At 37.9% G+C, this 15,989-nt stretch overlaps 1 protein-coding gene across 2 annotated transcripts in view; it reads left to right on the top strand.

Annotated features, from left to right (window-relative positions):
- Positions 1-6,026: 6,026 nt before the first annotated feature.
- plppr1 (phospholipid phosphatase related 1) overlaps positions 6,027-15,989 on the top strand; it is a 37,862-nt gene continuing 27,899 nt past the window's right edge. For both annotated transcript variants that reach the window (XM_064308165.1, XM_064308164.1), the window contains exons 1-2: positions 6,027-6,186; positions 12,073-12,173. In XM_064308165.1, coding sequence (XP_064164235.1) covers positions 12,114-12,173 — 60 coding nt within the window. In that variant the 5' untranslated portion in view covers positions 6,027-6,186; positions 12,073-12,113. The remainder of the gene's footprint in view (positions 6,187-12,072; positions 12,174-15,989) is intronic.

Genomic DNA, 15,989 nt, shown 5'->3' with positions numbered 1-15,989 from the left:
TGAACCCGAGGGCAGTGTTTTCCCATACAACCTCATGCTATACTTGTAATTCCGGCAATTAGAAAAAAGAGAGATCTTGAGCCACCACACAGAGAAATATTCTACTATAAGTAATAGGACATCAGCAAACAATGAACAAATATGACATTTTTAGTAAAAACTATATTCTCTCTTGTAAATTTGAGAGATTGATCATGAAAAAACCCTGCTTGATGTTATTAAGTCCCATATGTCATTCCAGGGACATCCTATCAGAATGACAAATAATAGAATCCTAAAAAAAAACTTGTTTTTTAAGTTTTTAAATGTGTTAGTTTTACTTTCATAATAAAGGTAGTCCTGTCAGCTGATAAAAGTGGAATTTATTAAAAGGCTAATTGTGTGCTGATATCCCAAAGTTTTTTCTTTTTTAGACAGGAAGTGTTATACATAATGTGCCATGAAGTAAAGGCAAAGACCCTTGCGAGTTCAAGTCCGGGCTTGACACAGTACTGGATACCCTCTTGTCTGCTGGTAGATGAGCTGAATGATCCAATTGTCTGTTCTTCATGAGGCATTCTAATATTACCTGAGAATTCGAGTCTCCAAAACACGGAGAGAATGTAAAGCACAGATATTCCATTCGCAAGCTTCTCACCATCCTGGCTGGCGGACATGCCTCAGGAGCCTCATTTGCGAAACGCTGCCCCAACCAAAGATGGCAACACACAGATTTAACGCTGGGGCTCCAGACACTTAGCCCCTTTCCTGCTGTTATCACCATGGAAACCCACCAATGGAGAGGCTGGGTAACTGAGAGTTGGGGAAACTGAATACCGATACCAGTGGACAGGACTAAATAGCCTGATTAAGACCGAGTGGCAATTTTCCACAGCGTTTACGCAGTACCAGAGCACCAAGTGGGTTCAGGCAGGACTGCTTCTCTTCATTGGAGTGCATAGGAATACAGGGACAGACTTCCATATAATTTAATATGTGACAGATTCTGATCTGATGTAAAGGAAGGAGGCGCATGTATACATTATGTGGGGAAAAGGTTTGCATAACTTTAATGTTCATACACTTATTCCACAAAACTAGTTTATTATTATTTCATTTAAGGGCAAATCTGAATAATCTATATTATAATTTGAATGCAAATGATCTATCATATATCAGAGTATACCTATATCAGTGGAAACTAGGAAATAGTGAATATTACACTCCATGACCAGTCTTTTATAAATCACACCCTATGCTTTTAAAAATTGAAAATTTGTATTTTTCTGACAATATAACTCCAAATACATTTTAGAAATGTATATTTGTTGGCCACAGAAATGACACATCTCTAAAAGCAAACGTATTCATTTCTGGGTATTATTGCTGGCAAGCAGCTAACAGAGAAGAATAATGGCTGTTCATTATTTTTTTTATTTGAATTATTCTGATATTTCTTTTGATCTGTTTGCTAAAATAGTATCACATGTACAAAGTCATATTTTGAAATCTGTGCATTCTGCTATTGCCTACTATGAACAAATGGTGTTAGTGGTGGGAGTAGAGATGAGCAGATGTTTTATTTTTTGGCAGAAGCGTATTGGACTGGATCATTTAATCAGCTGGAAAATTAAGAAGGAGGTGAAATAGAGAAGAAGAAGCAGAAAAACATATGGAAGCAATGCCAAATAATCCCATTTCTGTGGCTGTCAGAAGCTGTAGCTTTTCTTTTTGTTTGTCTGAGATCAAAAGGCACAGAAGGTACTGTTAGTAAGGACTGAGAATGTGCTATTATTATGGTCATTTCTATGGAAAATGCTGGAAAGAACCAAACACTGCACTGTATATATATATATATATATATATATATAACATGGCAGATGGCATAACTACCATCTGTGATTCAGGGCTGGAGGTAACCATTGTGTCACAGGGTGAACAGACAGAAACATAAAAAATATGATAATTGGCTTATTGCCATTTCTTAAGTCCGAGAATGGAAAATAACAGAAAAGCCTTTAAAAAGCAAGCAAACAAACAAAAAATAAATAAATAAATCAATAAAAAACGAAGGCAAAGCAGGAAAAAATACAAAATCTCCACAGACAACAAAACCAAAAGCAGCGAAGTCCCCATGCACCACCACACAGTCCAAAATCCGACTCTAAAACCCCTCTTTTTTGGCCGGTCAACCAGGCACTCTATAAAACAGCTCAATCATTAGGTAATTGGCCGCAGCTGATGTGATTACAATGAACCACGCCATACTTGTCATTAGGTTCAGTGCTGCCCCCTGGTGGACAGTACCCCAATTCCCTATCCTGGTACCACAAATCCCAAAAGCACCTGATCAATTAGTTTTTTTTTATAACACAATACAAATGTACATATTAATGCACATCAAACTGTATGTTAATAAATTCCATAGAATCAATTTATTCCCCAATTTGATTAACTCATCCTGCAGTTAATAAAATGAAAATGTGATATTTGACACCACAGAAAAAGGGTTTGAACTCGTACCTGATCAAACTGACCAGAGTTATGATTATATTACGATATTTTTATGTGGAAGTACTATGATTAGAGGATGAGGGCATCCACTTACTTGGATGGAGGATGATTAACCCGATCATGACATCAAAGTTGAGTCAATCGTCATAAAATGTACAGATGTAACAGTGAAATGTTTAAGCTTACATTTTTAAAGGGTGTTCAGCATAGAGTGAGCAGAAGGATATGGTTAAAGCACCCCTAGCGGAATGCTGTGTTTGGGGTCGGGCGGCGAGATTAGGGGCAGTTACGCTAACATCAAGGCCACGATGGTGCTCAGCGCCTCAGCAGGGAGGCCTTTCTGACCGTGGTTTCCCAATTAGCAGCTGTGTTCAGTCAACCGCTGTGACTGCTGTGACTCTCCACTCGTGGGGGAACAGCTGCCCCGCCAGCCAATTAGAGGTGAAGTAGGGATTTGGCAGAACCTGAAGGATTAGGCAGATGTGAATTTAACAGTCGCTGTGTGCAGGCATGCAGCGTTTCATGCATTCAAAATTCTATCTTTAATTTACTTTCCCCGATAAACAATTATTTGAGTTTCTTTTTATTTATTTAATTTTTCTATTTTATTGTTAATATTTGCAATGAGGGAAAATGCCAGGCCTTCTGCCTGATATTATCTTGCTATGGCTGATGGAACATCAAGGACCACGATGGAAATAAGTAGAGGACTTTTTCGTGTTATCCTTGACAATTTCTTCACATGCAAGTCTTTTGATACATGTGTTTTAATTTTGTCAAATAAACTAAACTAAAATTCTCTGGACCATAAAGCATTTAAGTCACAGACTTGGATGAACGTTAATGTACAGGCGTTCAAATTCACTGAAGACTCCTTTTTCAACTAGCCTATATTTCCCAAAAAATTGTCTGCTTATTTGCATTGTCACATAATAAGTAACAATCTAAACAAAACAGGTGGCTGTTGTAATTAGTTTTAGATACATTTGGAGGGAATGCATTAGAGTGTTAACAAAGATAAACTGTTTGATGGATAAAATGCTCTGCTCAATGTTTTCTGCTCTAATTTACCACCTGCTTTGATGAATAGCCATATGGAGTTTGGCCTACATTTTAGTGCACAACAAAAAAAGTTAGATGTAGAGTTTCACAAAATCAAATGCACTTTTCATACTACCAAAACAAGAACTGAACCTAAACATTCGACAAGTACTTGAGTTTTGCATGGTACATAGTATTGAATTCTCATTTTCCAATGATCAATTTCACTTAAATTTTGTCACATGTAGGCAGCCAAATAGCACGTACCCAAGCTATATTTGCAAAGTACAATCATCCAGTTTTCACCTTGGTTTTTTTTTGTTTCATTGAGTGTTTTTCAAATTATTTTTCTTTGAAGTCTTAGTACAGGTACAAAGTAAAGGAAATTCATAGGTGGCTTGGTTCAATACCCCAAAGTGCAGACACAGCCTGGACCAAAAGTTCTTTATGTCATCAGGATTGTGTAACTGTTTTAACAGATGAACTGCTGTAAGTTCCAATATCTCCTCATATTTACCAATCCGGACTAGCGTTACCCGCTGAGTGTAACCGCTGAAAACAGAAATGAACGAAAACGGAAACCTTGGCGCAACCGTTTAACGTGCTAACACAGCTTCAGCTTCAGCAGCCGCAGTAGAGCCAGGCCCGCAGGTCCCCCTGTCAGCAGGGGGACAGGCAAAGCAGAGGGGCTTGTTTTCTGAGCCGTGTGAGGTCTGGTGTGCGTGAAGTTTGCAGAGTGGATGTTAACGTGTTGACTTAATCTGTGCAGTGTGTAATTGTATAAGCCTGTTCTGTCTGTTGCAAAGGCCTAACGGGATGTATTACCAAGAATAATGTGTGTATTTGTGTGATGTGTCATCCTTACCTACATGTGTCCTTTTGTTGGATGGTAGCCAGGTAGATGGAGAAAGTACAAGAAAAAAACCCGAAAAACCCAGACAACAATCTGTTATGGTGCAGTAGTCACTGGAATGAAGCTACCAGGACAACCGTGATAATGATTTTGAAGGATGATTCAAATTTTCAGGACGGCATGGTTATAGTCTAGTCTCACACGCATACACATACATGCGCATACACAATTGAAAATTAAGTTGTGCAAATCACCTTCTCAAACAGAATTTAAAGCATCTTAACTTCCATTGGACAATTTTGCTACGCTATTTGAAAGCAGTATGCACTGTATAATTAACAGGATCATAATAGTAATTTCAAGCAGTATAACACAATTTAAGGATTTAACCATTCAATGGCCAATGAACATCCAGAGACTCTAGAGAGGGATATACCCAGTCTCTTTCTTATTGTGGAGTCATGAACACTGAGCTTAGCTGAGGCTAGAGAGGCCTGAAGTTCTTTGAATGTTCTTCTGGAATCTTTAGTGACTTTCTGGATGAGTGGTTGCTGTGCTCCTGGAGGAATTTTGGTGGGTCGGCCACTCCTGGAAAGATTCACCACTGTTCCAAGTGTTCTCAATTTAGAGATAAAGGCTCTCACTGTGGTACGGTAGAGTCCCAGAGCCTTAGAAATTGCTTTGTAACCCTTTCCAGACTGATATATTTCAGCAGCTTTTTTCTCATCTCTTCTGGAATTTCCTTTGATCATGACATAGTTTGCTTGTAGAAATGTTGTTGTAACTACTTTACTCTGTGGAAAGATTCAAGTGAGATTTAGATGCAGCTGTGATGGCTGCAATCAATCGAGGCCACGTTAAATCAGCTGAATCTATTAAATTAAATATGGTTACAGTAATTGGTTGATTGAGTAACTAAGGGGCAATTACTTTTTCACAGCAGTGATTTTGATGTTTGATAACCTTTTTCATTAAATAAATGAAATAATACTTTTAAAAATGTGTTTTGTGTTTACTCAGTTTCCCTTTGTCTAAAGACCTGAAATTGTTTGACAAATATGCAATAATAAAGGAAATAAGGAAGGATGCGATTACTTTTTCATAGCAGTGTACATACATACATACCGTTAGCTCAACAAAAAACAGATTTTCATAAAGGGATTCACTTCCAATATGGTTAGGCAACATTTTATACATTTTTATGAGAGGGGGCATCAACCCTCGTTGCTGTCATTCAATGCCACTGCCATCCTTGAGCCACACAATTGAAGTTTAAGAGGTGGGTGTGATTCAAGCACTTTGAGGCCACAACAATATTATTGTTTCAAGCCACCGATACCGATAGTGCTCTGATTTTGTCAAAGGATGGCACGTGGCCATTTTTACACTTGGTTCCACAGTTACCAACCTAGTAGCTTTTCCATACACAACACTAATGTTTAGGCTCAGGGACGTAGGAGGTCACCAGGGTAGTAACACCGTGCCAGCCTTGATTCTTTCCCCAGATTGCATCTTGGTTCAGCGCGTACGCGCAGAAGCCTGGCTATTTGTATCCCTCCCTCCACGCCTGAGTGAACGCTGTGTGGCTGCGCGCTCAAGCTCCGCCCCCTACTCACAGCGACCGTATTCACCCTCTTAAATATACACATATCCTCTTATCACTTACCACAACCTAAGCACCGATGACGGGGTGCCGAGATTATGGGTACGAGGATGGAGTAACATGCCTTTTTTCTCGGATTTTCCGTTCTTTCCTTAGGCGGATTTCCATCCTCATATGAATACAGTTTGATTCCAAGGTAAATTGCGGGTAAAGGGGCCGTGGGTGCAAAAGTCTATAAGGAAGGAAATGTCCAGAGTAGTAGCCTACTTCTATTGTCTGTTGGGGTGCCTCTGCTGTTTTATCCTGAGATGCTGGAAAAGTTCGGTTTCTTCTGTAAAATATGCTAATGCACAGGCTGGGGGATCCGTATGGTTTTAGTGAATGACTTACAAGAGGATCACTTTGTGAACACCAAGAATCACTCTCAAAATTAAGAGCTGTGAAGAGCGATGGTTTACAATGGAGCCGTTTACAGTGCTTAAGGAAGCATCGTGTGGAAGGCAAACACATACATGTAACCAACAGCGTTTCTACTTGGCTGATCACATTTATGTAAATATGGACGAAAGCAAACGTATACATACATTTGATGTTTAACCATTTTAACCGTTTGATGTCTCCATTATTAATTTAAGGTAACGATCCCAATGATGGTGTCTTAAATCTGTATATGGAGACCATCATTGGGATCGTTGTCTGAAATTAATAATGGAGACGGTTAAACATCGTTATTTTGAGAGTATACTGCAGATTATTTTGAAAACAACTCCCTTGTTCGTTGGTGTATTTATGCATTCCAATATGTAGCCTACTTAACGTTTTTATTTGATTTTATTTTGGAATTCCATTACTCCACCGAGTTTACACCCAACTGTCGTACACCCATGCTTGAATCAGTATTATTAGAGGCACCAAATCATTTTTAGTTTAAAAGTGAGTAGTAATTTAGTTTCATATCTGATCCAGTTGTATATCTTAATTAAATGAACTTAAAATGAACTTGGTACGTCGAATTATATGTGGTTAGGAAGCTGTTGGCTTCAACAAAGCTTCTAATATGGTTTCTATTCATTTTAAATATCATTGTCATCACCGTGTTACTGTAGTCATGTGGAATGCATGGACTACCATGTCAGTTTCGTGATGTTGTGTACTATTTTAATGTAATCACTAAAATGGCTGCAATATTTTCAGACAGATTAATTTAAAAATCAGCCAGTCTGTCACTCGAGGGGCACAGGTGCAAGGAAATGCACACTCATAACTGTTAGCATTTATAGCGCATATAAATTATGTATAGGTCTGCATGGCAGTAGTAAAAATGCCGTAATTAGGATCAATAGCAGGAATTATAAGATTTAAAATGTAATGGAACACATGACTTGAGGTCAATGTGGAAGCAAATACTGCTTAGAAGCATTTTTGTTGGATAAAAAAAATGTTTCTACAGATTTTGTTTTAAATGTATGTGAATATTCTGTCAAGGTTGCCATGTAGATGTGACATGCAAACACTAAGTGTGAAAAATGTAAATATTAGCTATTTTAACTTGGACATAACTGTGTCATAACTGTATAGAACATTCTGAGTGCAGGAATTCCCCTGAAGGCAGAATACATTTTTTTGTCAGAAAATTCAATGTGACAAAATGTGCCTGCATCAGCAAAATATAGGTTAACTTAGCAAATGCTAAATATAATACTGAAAACAGTCCATTTTGTCAGTAGCTGCAAAACAATGTCTGAATTTAAATGTGTAACATAATTATACATAATTATTGAATTTGGTCCCCTTTTTAAACGTGACATAAAATAAACCAGCACACCATGAGCAAAATCTGCACTGTTGTTGTCATAAATGAACCAAATTAAGAATACATTTACAATACACCTTTTCTAGCATTTATGATAAACATTCAAGGCCTGGAGCCAGTTTTCCATCATAGTTGAAGAGTCTGTTCCTGTAATGCTACAAACTTATTTACATTTGTCAGGTACTCCTTCCTAGTACCTTTGGAAGTGTCATCAACCAAAATCCTCCTGAATTTGAGCAATTAGAGCGATTCACAAAAGGGCATTTCCTTGGTTTTATGGTGTAATATGACCATGCCTATTCTTAAGCATGTGGGACGTGTAATGCAGTGAGATTGATTTAAATCTGTTTAGGACATGCGTCTTATTGGTTGTAGTAATCTCAAATGTACAATGAGTAGCTGTGGGCTCTTACTTTAAATGTGAAGTTTTTAGAATTTGATGGTCTTTTGTGAGAAACTATAGATGGAACACATACCTTCTGGTCAGCAGTTAGTATTGCTGGTAATCTTTAAATTAAGTCAGAGTGTTATTTATATCATCCTGAATGGATGGCTACAGCAAATATTCCTATCCACATTCGGATATAAACATGAAAATTAGGAATACATTTGATTTCCTGGGAATGTTAGAACATTATGTAAAATGAGATGATGCACTGACAGAAAAAATTGACAAAAATTGGCCCTCTAGGGGTACAATGGGTTGTCACTGTAATAGTACCCTCAAAGGTACACCCATTGAGCCCTTTACCCTTTTATATTAGTATTCAAAGGTGCAAATATGATCCAGTGAGGGAACATTAACAGGAATTGTACCTTAAAGCTCAAAAAATGGATCCCTTCCATGCCCCATACAATGTGTAATGAAGGTCACTTGCTGTGTAATTAGATTTTTTTGCTTACATTTTGCTTGTAGTACAGTAGGTACGGTTGTTGGAAATGTTTCAACATATTATGAATCAAATAGAATAACACAGTAATACAATCGCTGCTGGTTGCCAGCATTGTTGATGTCTGATGTGTCATACTTACTCACAGCTTTGCAAAGCATTTGGATGCAAGTTGTTTTATGAGGGGTGACTAAAGGAGCCAGTTGGTTTGTTACTGGAAAGTCAAGCCCGATCTAAAATGGCTATAGTCCAACACCATGATCTAAGCCGTGTTCCACAGTGACATCATTTCTTCTAACAAACTGCCATCACATTATATTATTTGTTTGGGAGACACTTTTATCCAAAGCAATGTACAATAGTGCATACTAAGGTCATTGGAACAACTACAAGACACAGGTCCAATAAGATACTCATTATGTAACAGATATTCATAGCCATGAACACATTAAGTCCAGTTCACACTATAAGCATAGGCTAAGTCAGGAAGTTATGGTAAGTCAATCTAGGAGGCATGACAACAAGCTACAACATCAAGGTAACGATGCAAATGCAATATAAGTGCTGGATGGAGATACAAGTGTAACATGAAAGTTCTACAGGAACAAATTTGAAGGATACAAATGATAAGATTGGGAATGCCCTGCAGAGTAGTGATAGTTAGTCCAGGTACAGTCTGAAGAGATGTGTCTTAAAACCACTGTGGGAGATGGGCAATGGACTGTTAGTTCGTGGAGGAACAGGGAGTTCGTTCCACCACTTGGGAGCTAGGGTGGAGAAGCACCGTAGATGGGGTGAGTGACACCCATTCACCCGGATGGCAGGGAGTGCAAGTCGCCCTGCTGCAGCAGAGCAGTGTGGTTGAGCTGGTGTGTAGGGTTGAATCATGTCCTGTAGGTAGGTGGGGGCTGTCCTGTTGGCTGCAGTTTACAATACAATACAATAAGCTCTTATATAGCGCTCTTCATGCGTACATCCCAGGGCGCTTTAAAATAAAAATAAAAATAAAAATAAATAAATAAATAAATAAATAACCTAAGAAGTCAAAACTAAGAGGAGTAGGCACATGAGAACAAGTAAGTCTTAAGATACGATTTAAAAGAACCAATTGTAGTTGCACCTCTGATATGGCTTAGGATTGAATTCCAGAGGCATGGTGCAGCGCAGCTAAAAGCTCTAAAAGTTTAGCTGAGCACCACTAACATAACTGGTATATCTGCCTGCTTGCATTTTTCCAGCTTGCAGGACTTCATGCAGCCTTGATTGAAGTAATCCCAGTAACCTTGGTTCTGTACTCCATTAGATTGTGTCGTGTAACTGTTATAATATCAATGTATGAAACAGTTTGACACCTTATGGTGGACAAATAAAATCATACGGGTCCTTATGTTCACAGGAAAATAGTCAGTGTTAAATCAACAGAGTACGTTTTATCTACTCGTGTAAGTTTTATGAGAGTTAATTTGATTTATTATATTTAAACTGAAGGTTTTACTGTGTTTATCAGTTGGTGTCCAATATTATGTCAGTGAATTAAAAATGTATGATTTCTTGAAAACTATACCTCTTAGATCTTTTGTGTATTTCCATTATAATGACAAAACATGAAAGAAAATATGGAAGAACACAACAGATTCAACGTTGACTTGGAAGCACCTGCTTATGAAATGGCCGAGTGACCAAAAGAACCAAGAGGACTACCTATATGGACAGCAGTGTCAAGACCACTAGACAGTGTAACAGAGATTTTATTCTCTATTCAGATAAAGTGGGTAATACTAAGTGTAGGAAGCAACCTGGAAATAGTTGCAAACTCAACAAAATAGTTTTCATTTAGAAAAAGTTTAGCTACTCACATGTAGAATTAATTTATTTTTTGTGCATATAATAATGCTTAATTATGCTAAAATAATGCTAAGTTACAACAGCACACACCAGTAGGTTTCACAGACAGTGAGTAGTAAGCAAATTGAAAATATAGGCTAACCCTTCAAAATAAAAAGCATTATAAGACTGTATAAACATTACCACTCTCTGGAGTCCCTGTCTGTCCAGTACAGTGCAAATGCAAATGTCATGGGCACACGTATTATGTCTCTCATGTCCTCAAATGCGAAACCTTTGCCCCTCACTGGTAACTGTCTACTGCCAACTGGGTATCACCTCCTTGAAAAAATGGTGTAATTTTACAATTCATATTTAAAATCATGATACACACACTTTGAAGTTTTTTTTCCTTCATTTTTTACAATAAGTAATAGATTGCTTCTGAACATGCAGTAACATATTAAGTTGGGTGTTCATACTGCTTTGGTTTTGGCGATGCAGTATGCAGTGCCTTGTGTGTCAGTAGTGCAATTCGTAATTAATCTGTGATTGACAGGGGTTGGTAACAAGGAGTGAAGGTCACTGTAGGACAGGGGTGATGAAATGCTGGAGCTGATTACAGAGAGGAGTGAATTGCAGTTGTCCAGTCGGCTGGATTGAAGCTGAGTGGATGATGTTTTAACACTGGCCATGTTGGGACTGCTGGTATTGGAATAGTTTACCATTTGCAATTCTGTTGAGGTGGGTGGAAAAATAATGTTTTAACAATATTGCAGACATGGAGGTCAAGGGTGGAGTTCAGAATAACATCAAGGTTGATGAATGGGTGGAGAGGGAGACAACAGTGACATCGATGGACAGGGGGTGCTCTCTGATTTTACCAAGGACTGATTTGGAGCTGAGGGGGAGGAGCTCCTAAGTGTAAGAATGTTTTGTTGCAAGGCGAGATTGGTTGTAGGGCAGAGGCAGACTATGGAGGGACTGAATCTGGGTGTTGGCACCATACCTGTGGATTTGTCTGAATGTAAGTATGTATATGATGAAAAGTAAGGGGCCCAGCTGAGAGGTTGTGCTACTTCAGCAGTGTCACACGTGTAAACATTTAGAGAGGTGACATGCTTCCTGTTGGTGAGGTAACAGCAGAGCAGAGTGGGGTGAAATTAAGCATAGGTAAATGGTCCAGGGAGTTAAAGTGTTGAAACTGTCAATCGTGCCTTTTAAATGTGACTTTAAATGGCTAGTTACCATGCTTTAAGAATTTTCCTGTACCTGGTGTAAATTATATTGAAAATTAACAGAGCTGCATTAACAGTGCTGCTATTTTGGGGTGTTCTGCTGCTCTGGGCTGTGCTGCTGCTTTGGGCTGTGCTGCTACTGTGGGCTGTGCTGCTGGCTGCTTTGGGCTGTTCTGCTCCTCTGGGCTGTGCTGCTGCTTTTGGCTGTGCTGCTACTCTGGGCTGTGCTGCTGCTCTGAGAGGCAGTTCTGCTGCTGTGTGCTGCATTCTCAATCCTTCATGAACAAAACTTTTGGTATCTCTTGTGTCTTTTTTAGATTATTGTGACGACCAACATTGAGACTTGATTCTGGAGGAAATGGCTTCAGACAACACACTGCGCAGTTACTGCATTATACCGTGCTTCATCTTTGTAGAGGTAAGGGCTTATTTAAATGTGTCACGAATGTTACATTTCTGTTGTTAATCAATTAACATCTTTAATCAGTGCTGTTCCTTGAAAATTTCAGTTTTCAGTTTTGAAATAGATGAATCAAGAAATGTCAACTTTCTGTCTAATGAGTCGGCTTTTTTCTCTTTTGGGGACAATGTTAGATTTGAGTGACACATAATCACACTGGTCCTCAAGAACCTTCCATCATACCTACATGTTACAAGGCTTTGCTTGAAACACCTGGGGTTTGTTTGAGAATGTTTTATTTTCTTTGAATATAACAGTGCATATTTTTAGTTCAGCACATTTTTGGCTATTTCTGTACTGTGAATAGATTCACAGCTAATTAGTGAGCTTCAGTTTCATTTAATGTCAACCACATCTTTGTTCATTTAAATTACAGAAGCATATCATCTATTTACAACTTCAGAACATTTAAACAATACTACAGAGGAGTACATACACAAACTACAAAGATTTAATTACTGATGACAGATTAATTAACTCTTCTTTGAATGGGCGGACTTCTGGTAGAGGTATATGATGACACTTATTGACACAATAATTCATTTATTTTTATATCTGCCATTAGTTCCTTTCATGTGAACAATTCCAGTTAGCTGTTATTACAAACTTACTGTCATTTGGCTTGAAATTGGCTTGAAAACACACATGCGGTGGCCCATTATGGAAAACGAAGGAATAACTGACAAATTTGCTGTTTTCCTGTTTTCATTTGTTGCATTTTTGGTTAGCAAGCAAGCTTGTTTTCCACAGAAAAGAAATATGGCATCTAATGATTTTTAGCATTTTATTTTGATTGAAATTGCATCACATGTCCATGTACTTATATCTGTTTTCCATGAAATTTTAGGGATTTATTTATTTATTTACATATTTATTTATACTTGTAGAAAGTGTCATCTGTGCATGTTGTCCTGAATGTCTGCTACACAAATAATCATCGTTTGTCCTATGGGTGTCTTCCCTTTTAAAAAGAGGGCCATTGAAACCAACAGTTGAACAAATACTTATTTATTCCCCAAGTACCGGAAAAGTTCCAATTGGCAGCAATCATTTCATTTGGTGTGTGGGTACATACTCAGATTAAATACAGTAATTATCAGTTAAGAATTATCAGAGGTATAAAGCCTAATGCATGTCTTCAGAGATAAAGCTTTGTGGCTGCTTGCATTAGCCTAATTGGTGTGGATTCACTCTGCAGTCCCAACAGCTGAATTGCACACCCATTATTTTGACACAGCGTGTACACCTAGGGCTGGCAGACAGCAAGTACCCGATTGGCCAGAGGATTATATATTACGAGACCAGGGGGTGAACCTTGAAACTCAACACCGGTGGTTCCTGAGACACAGTGGGTCAGAACTCACTGCTGAGTCGGTGGACACAGAAAAAAGAGCCTGTTCACCATCTTGGGTTTACTTATTTTTTATATGAAAATCTTCTTCCTTTGGTGCATTTTAGCAATATGAAGACAAGAGTGGGGCTCTAATTGGCATTTATTTATAATATGTGCTGTTTTTCCTGCGATGATATTATTTAAAATAAAGGTGTAATGTTAAATTAATATGTGCATTTTTTTGTAATGCCTAGGAATTTAAATAGTCTGTTTTCATTCAATTACGAGAAGCCTGTTCAAGATGTGTAAGAATGCTTCCCTACTAAACAGCATGGTTTAAAAGATGTATTACTGATAAACATTGGCTGTGGTTTTATGATCTCTGAGGCCTCATGGTTTATCCTTTTATTGACATTTCTCTGAAGAACTGTTAAACAGCAAGGCGGGTAGTTGCAACTTCAAAGAAATTCAACGGTTAAAATGAAGTAACATCGGTAATTTTCTGTGCAATAGAATTTGTATCCTTAGCAGTTATCAACAAAAATAAAATTTCCAACCAATTCAGCAGTAAAACCTCAGAGAAAGCTTTGTCGTTTATGGGAAAATCCTCCCAGGAATTTGCAGGGCAATAAAGAAGCATGGTGCAATTTTCCAGTTGGTACACACTGACCCCTGCAGGAAGTGAGTGAGTACAATATCCTGTGCTTTCAGTCTGACAAGGTCATAGCAGGAAGTATCTGTGTTCTCAAAGAACCATCTAAATTTAGCAAGCTGTATTCCCCAGTGTGGTGCCATGTCCCAGATTAAGAAATCAGTTTTTTGTCAGTAATACAAGACAAGACATGAATCTTAAATGTGTGTTGAACTCGTTTCAGTTGCTATAAAAATAACTTTTGACGAGTTTTGCACAGTGAAACATAGTGCTAAAATAAAAGTCTGTCACCTCCGGTCATGCTAACTGTGTCATTAGACTGCAAATTTAATTCTGTTATACCCAGCCTGTGCTTACGGTGAGTGCCTTTCTAGAGGTGCTTGGGAGTCCATTTCATTTGTAGTGCCTGACATCAAAAGTGGCGGGATGACTATAAATGATTGAATGAAATCTGCCCCCTGTGCGTAAACAAATTTAGAAAACCTCTGGAGAGATGTATGACTCTACCAAACACATGAGTACTTCTGTGGTGTGCCACTATATAGAAAAACAGAGTGTTTTTGAGTCAGGGTCAACATGTCTCCCAAATGGAAGCAGAATAATGATTATCCAAAGGGATTTGGATCCTGTACTGTTGCTTGGTGAATGGTATGTGAATAATGTGTGGAATAGAATGATCGAATGGGGGGGGGGGGTTTAAAAATTTTATGTCCTATTTTCATGGCAGGTGCAAGGATGCACATTTGTAAAATGGGATGGCTAAAATGATTATATTTCTGGTAACTTGATATTAATAATTAATGGTCACCAATATTTATTGCTCATTTTTTCTGCAAATGATAAGAATAAATGCAGTAAAAAATGAAGCAAAAAGACAGGAAGAGGCATCACCGTTGTCCTTGGAGTGTTATGAGTGCCTTATGACAGATTAATAATGTACATTTTGAAATATACATTCATAGCAGGGATTCTGTACATGGGAGATGAGATCTTGAAACTGTGTTTTCCAAATAGCGGCAGGACTACTGTATTAGAATGAAAATATATTTTGCATCATATGCAAATTGGTTAATCTAGTGCTTTATTTTGAACAACCACCAATTAAATAAAGAGTAAAAATGTACAGGAATAAAATAAACAGTTGTAATAATAAAAACTAAAAAAAAGAGGTCAACTCACACATAATGAGCATGGAAAAAGTTTATAATGAATACTTTACACTTTTGCCTGGAATGGTTTGGAACAAACATTTATTTTGAAATGGAAAGAAACATGATTTTATTTATCATTATTTTATATTAGCCCAAAGGTTTATTTTTACCGGAAAGATTTAAATTGTAATTTAGGTGGCCTTACGAATGAATATGCATTATGATGAAACGCAAAGAAATAATTGCGTTATGCTTCCAACTGAATAAAGATGCGTCCTCCTGTGTAATATCTGCGGTGATAGATTTCATTAAATATTTAGTGAATGGAATAGCAAGTTTAGCTGAGTCTTTCTGGGGGTCTCTTTGTAATATGCTTTCATGTCAGGTTGACAAAATAAGAGCGTACATGCCAAAAAATCAAAGAGCAGGTGCCGCAGGCATGCTTATGTAAAATAGCTGGTTGTTTCGCCTGAGGCATCGTTGAGTGTCAGGCTCTGCACCTATAAATTTTCATTTGCCACCCTTTTTGTTCCAGGTCCAGTTCCCTGGCACAGTAGAAACAAAAATACTGAATCACTATGCTAATTAAAAAAAGAAAAAAATAAATAAAAAAATAAAAACTTGAAGGTGAATAGCAT

The sequence above is a fragment of the Anguilla rostrata genome, chromosome 14 (genome assembly GCF_018555375.3).
Source record: "Anguilla rostrata isolate EN2019 chromosome 14, ASM1855537v3, whole genome shotgun sequence".
Classification (NCBI taxonomy): domain Eukaryota; kingdom Metazoa; phylum Chordata; class Actinopteri; order Anguilliformes; family Anguillidae; genus Anguilla; species Anguilla rostrata.
This window is presented reverse-complemented; position numbering and strand designations above follow the sequence as displayed.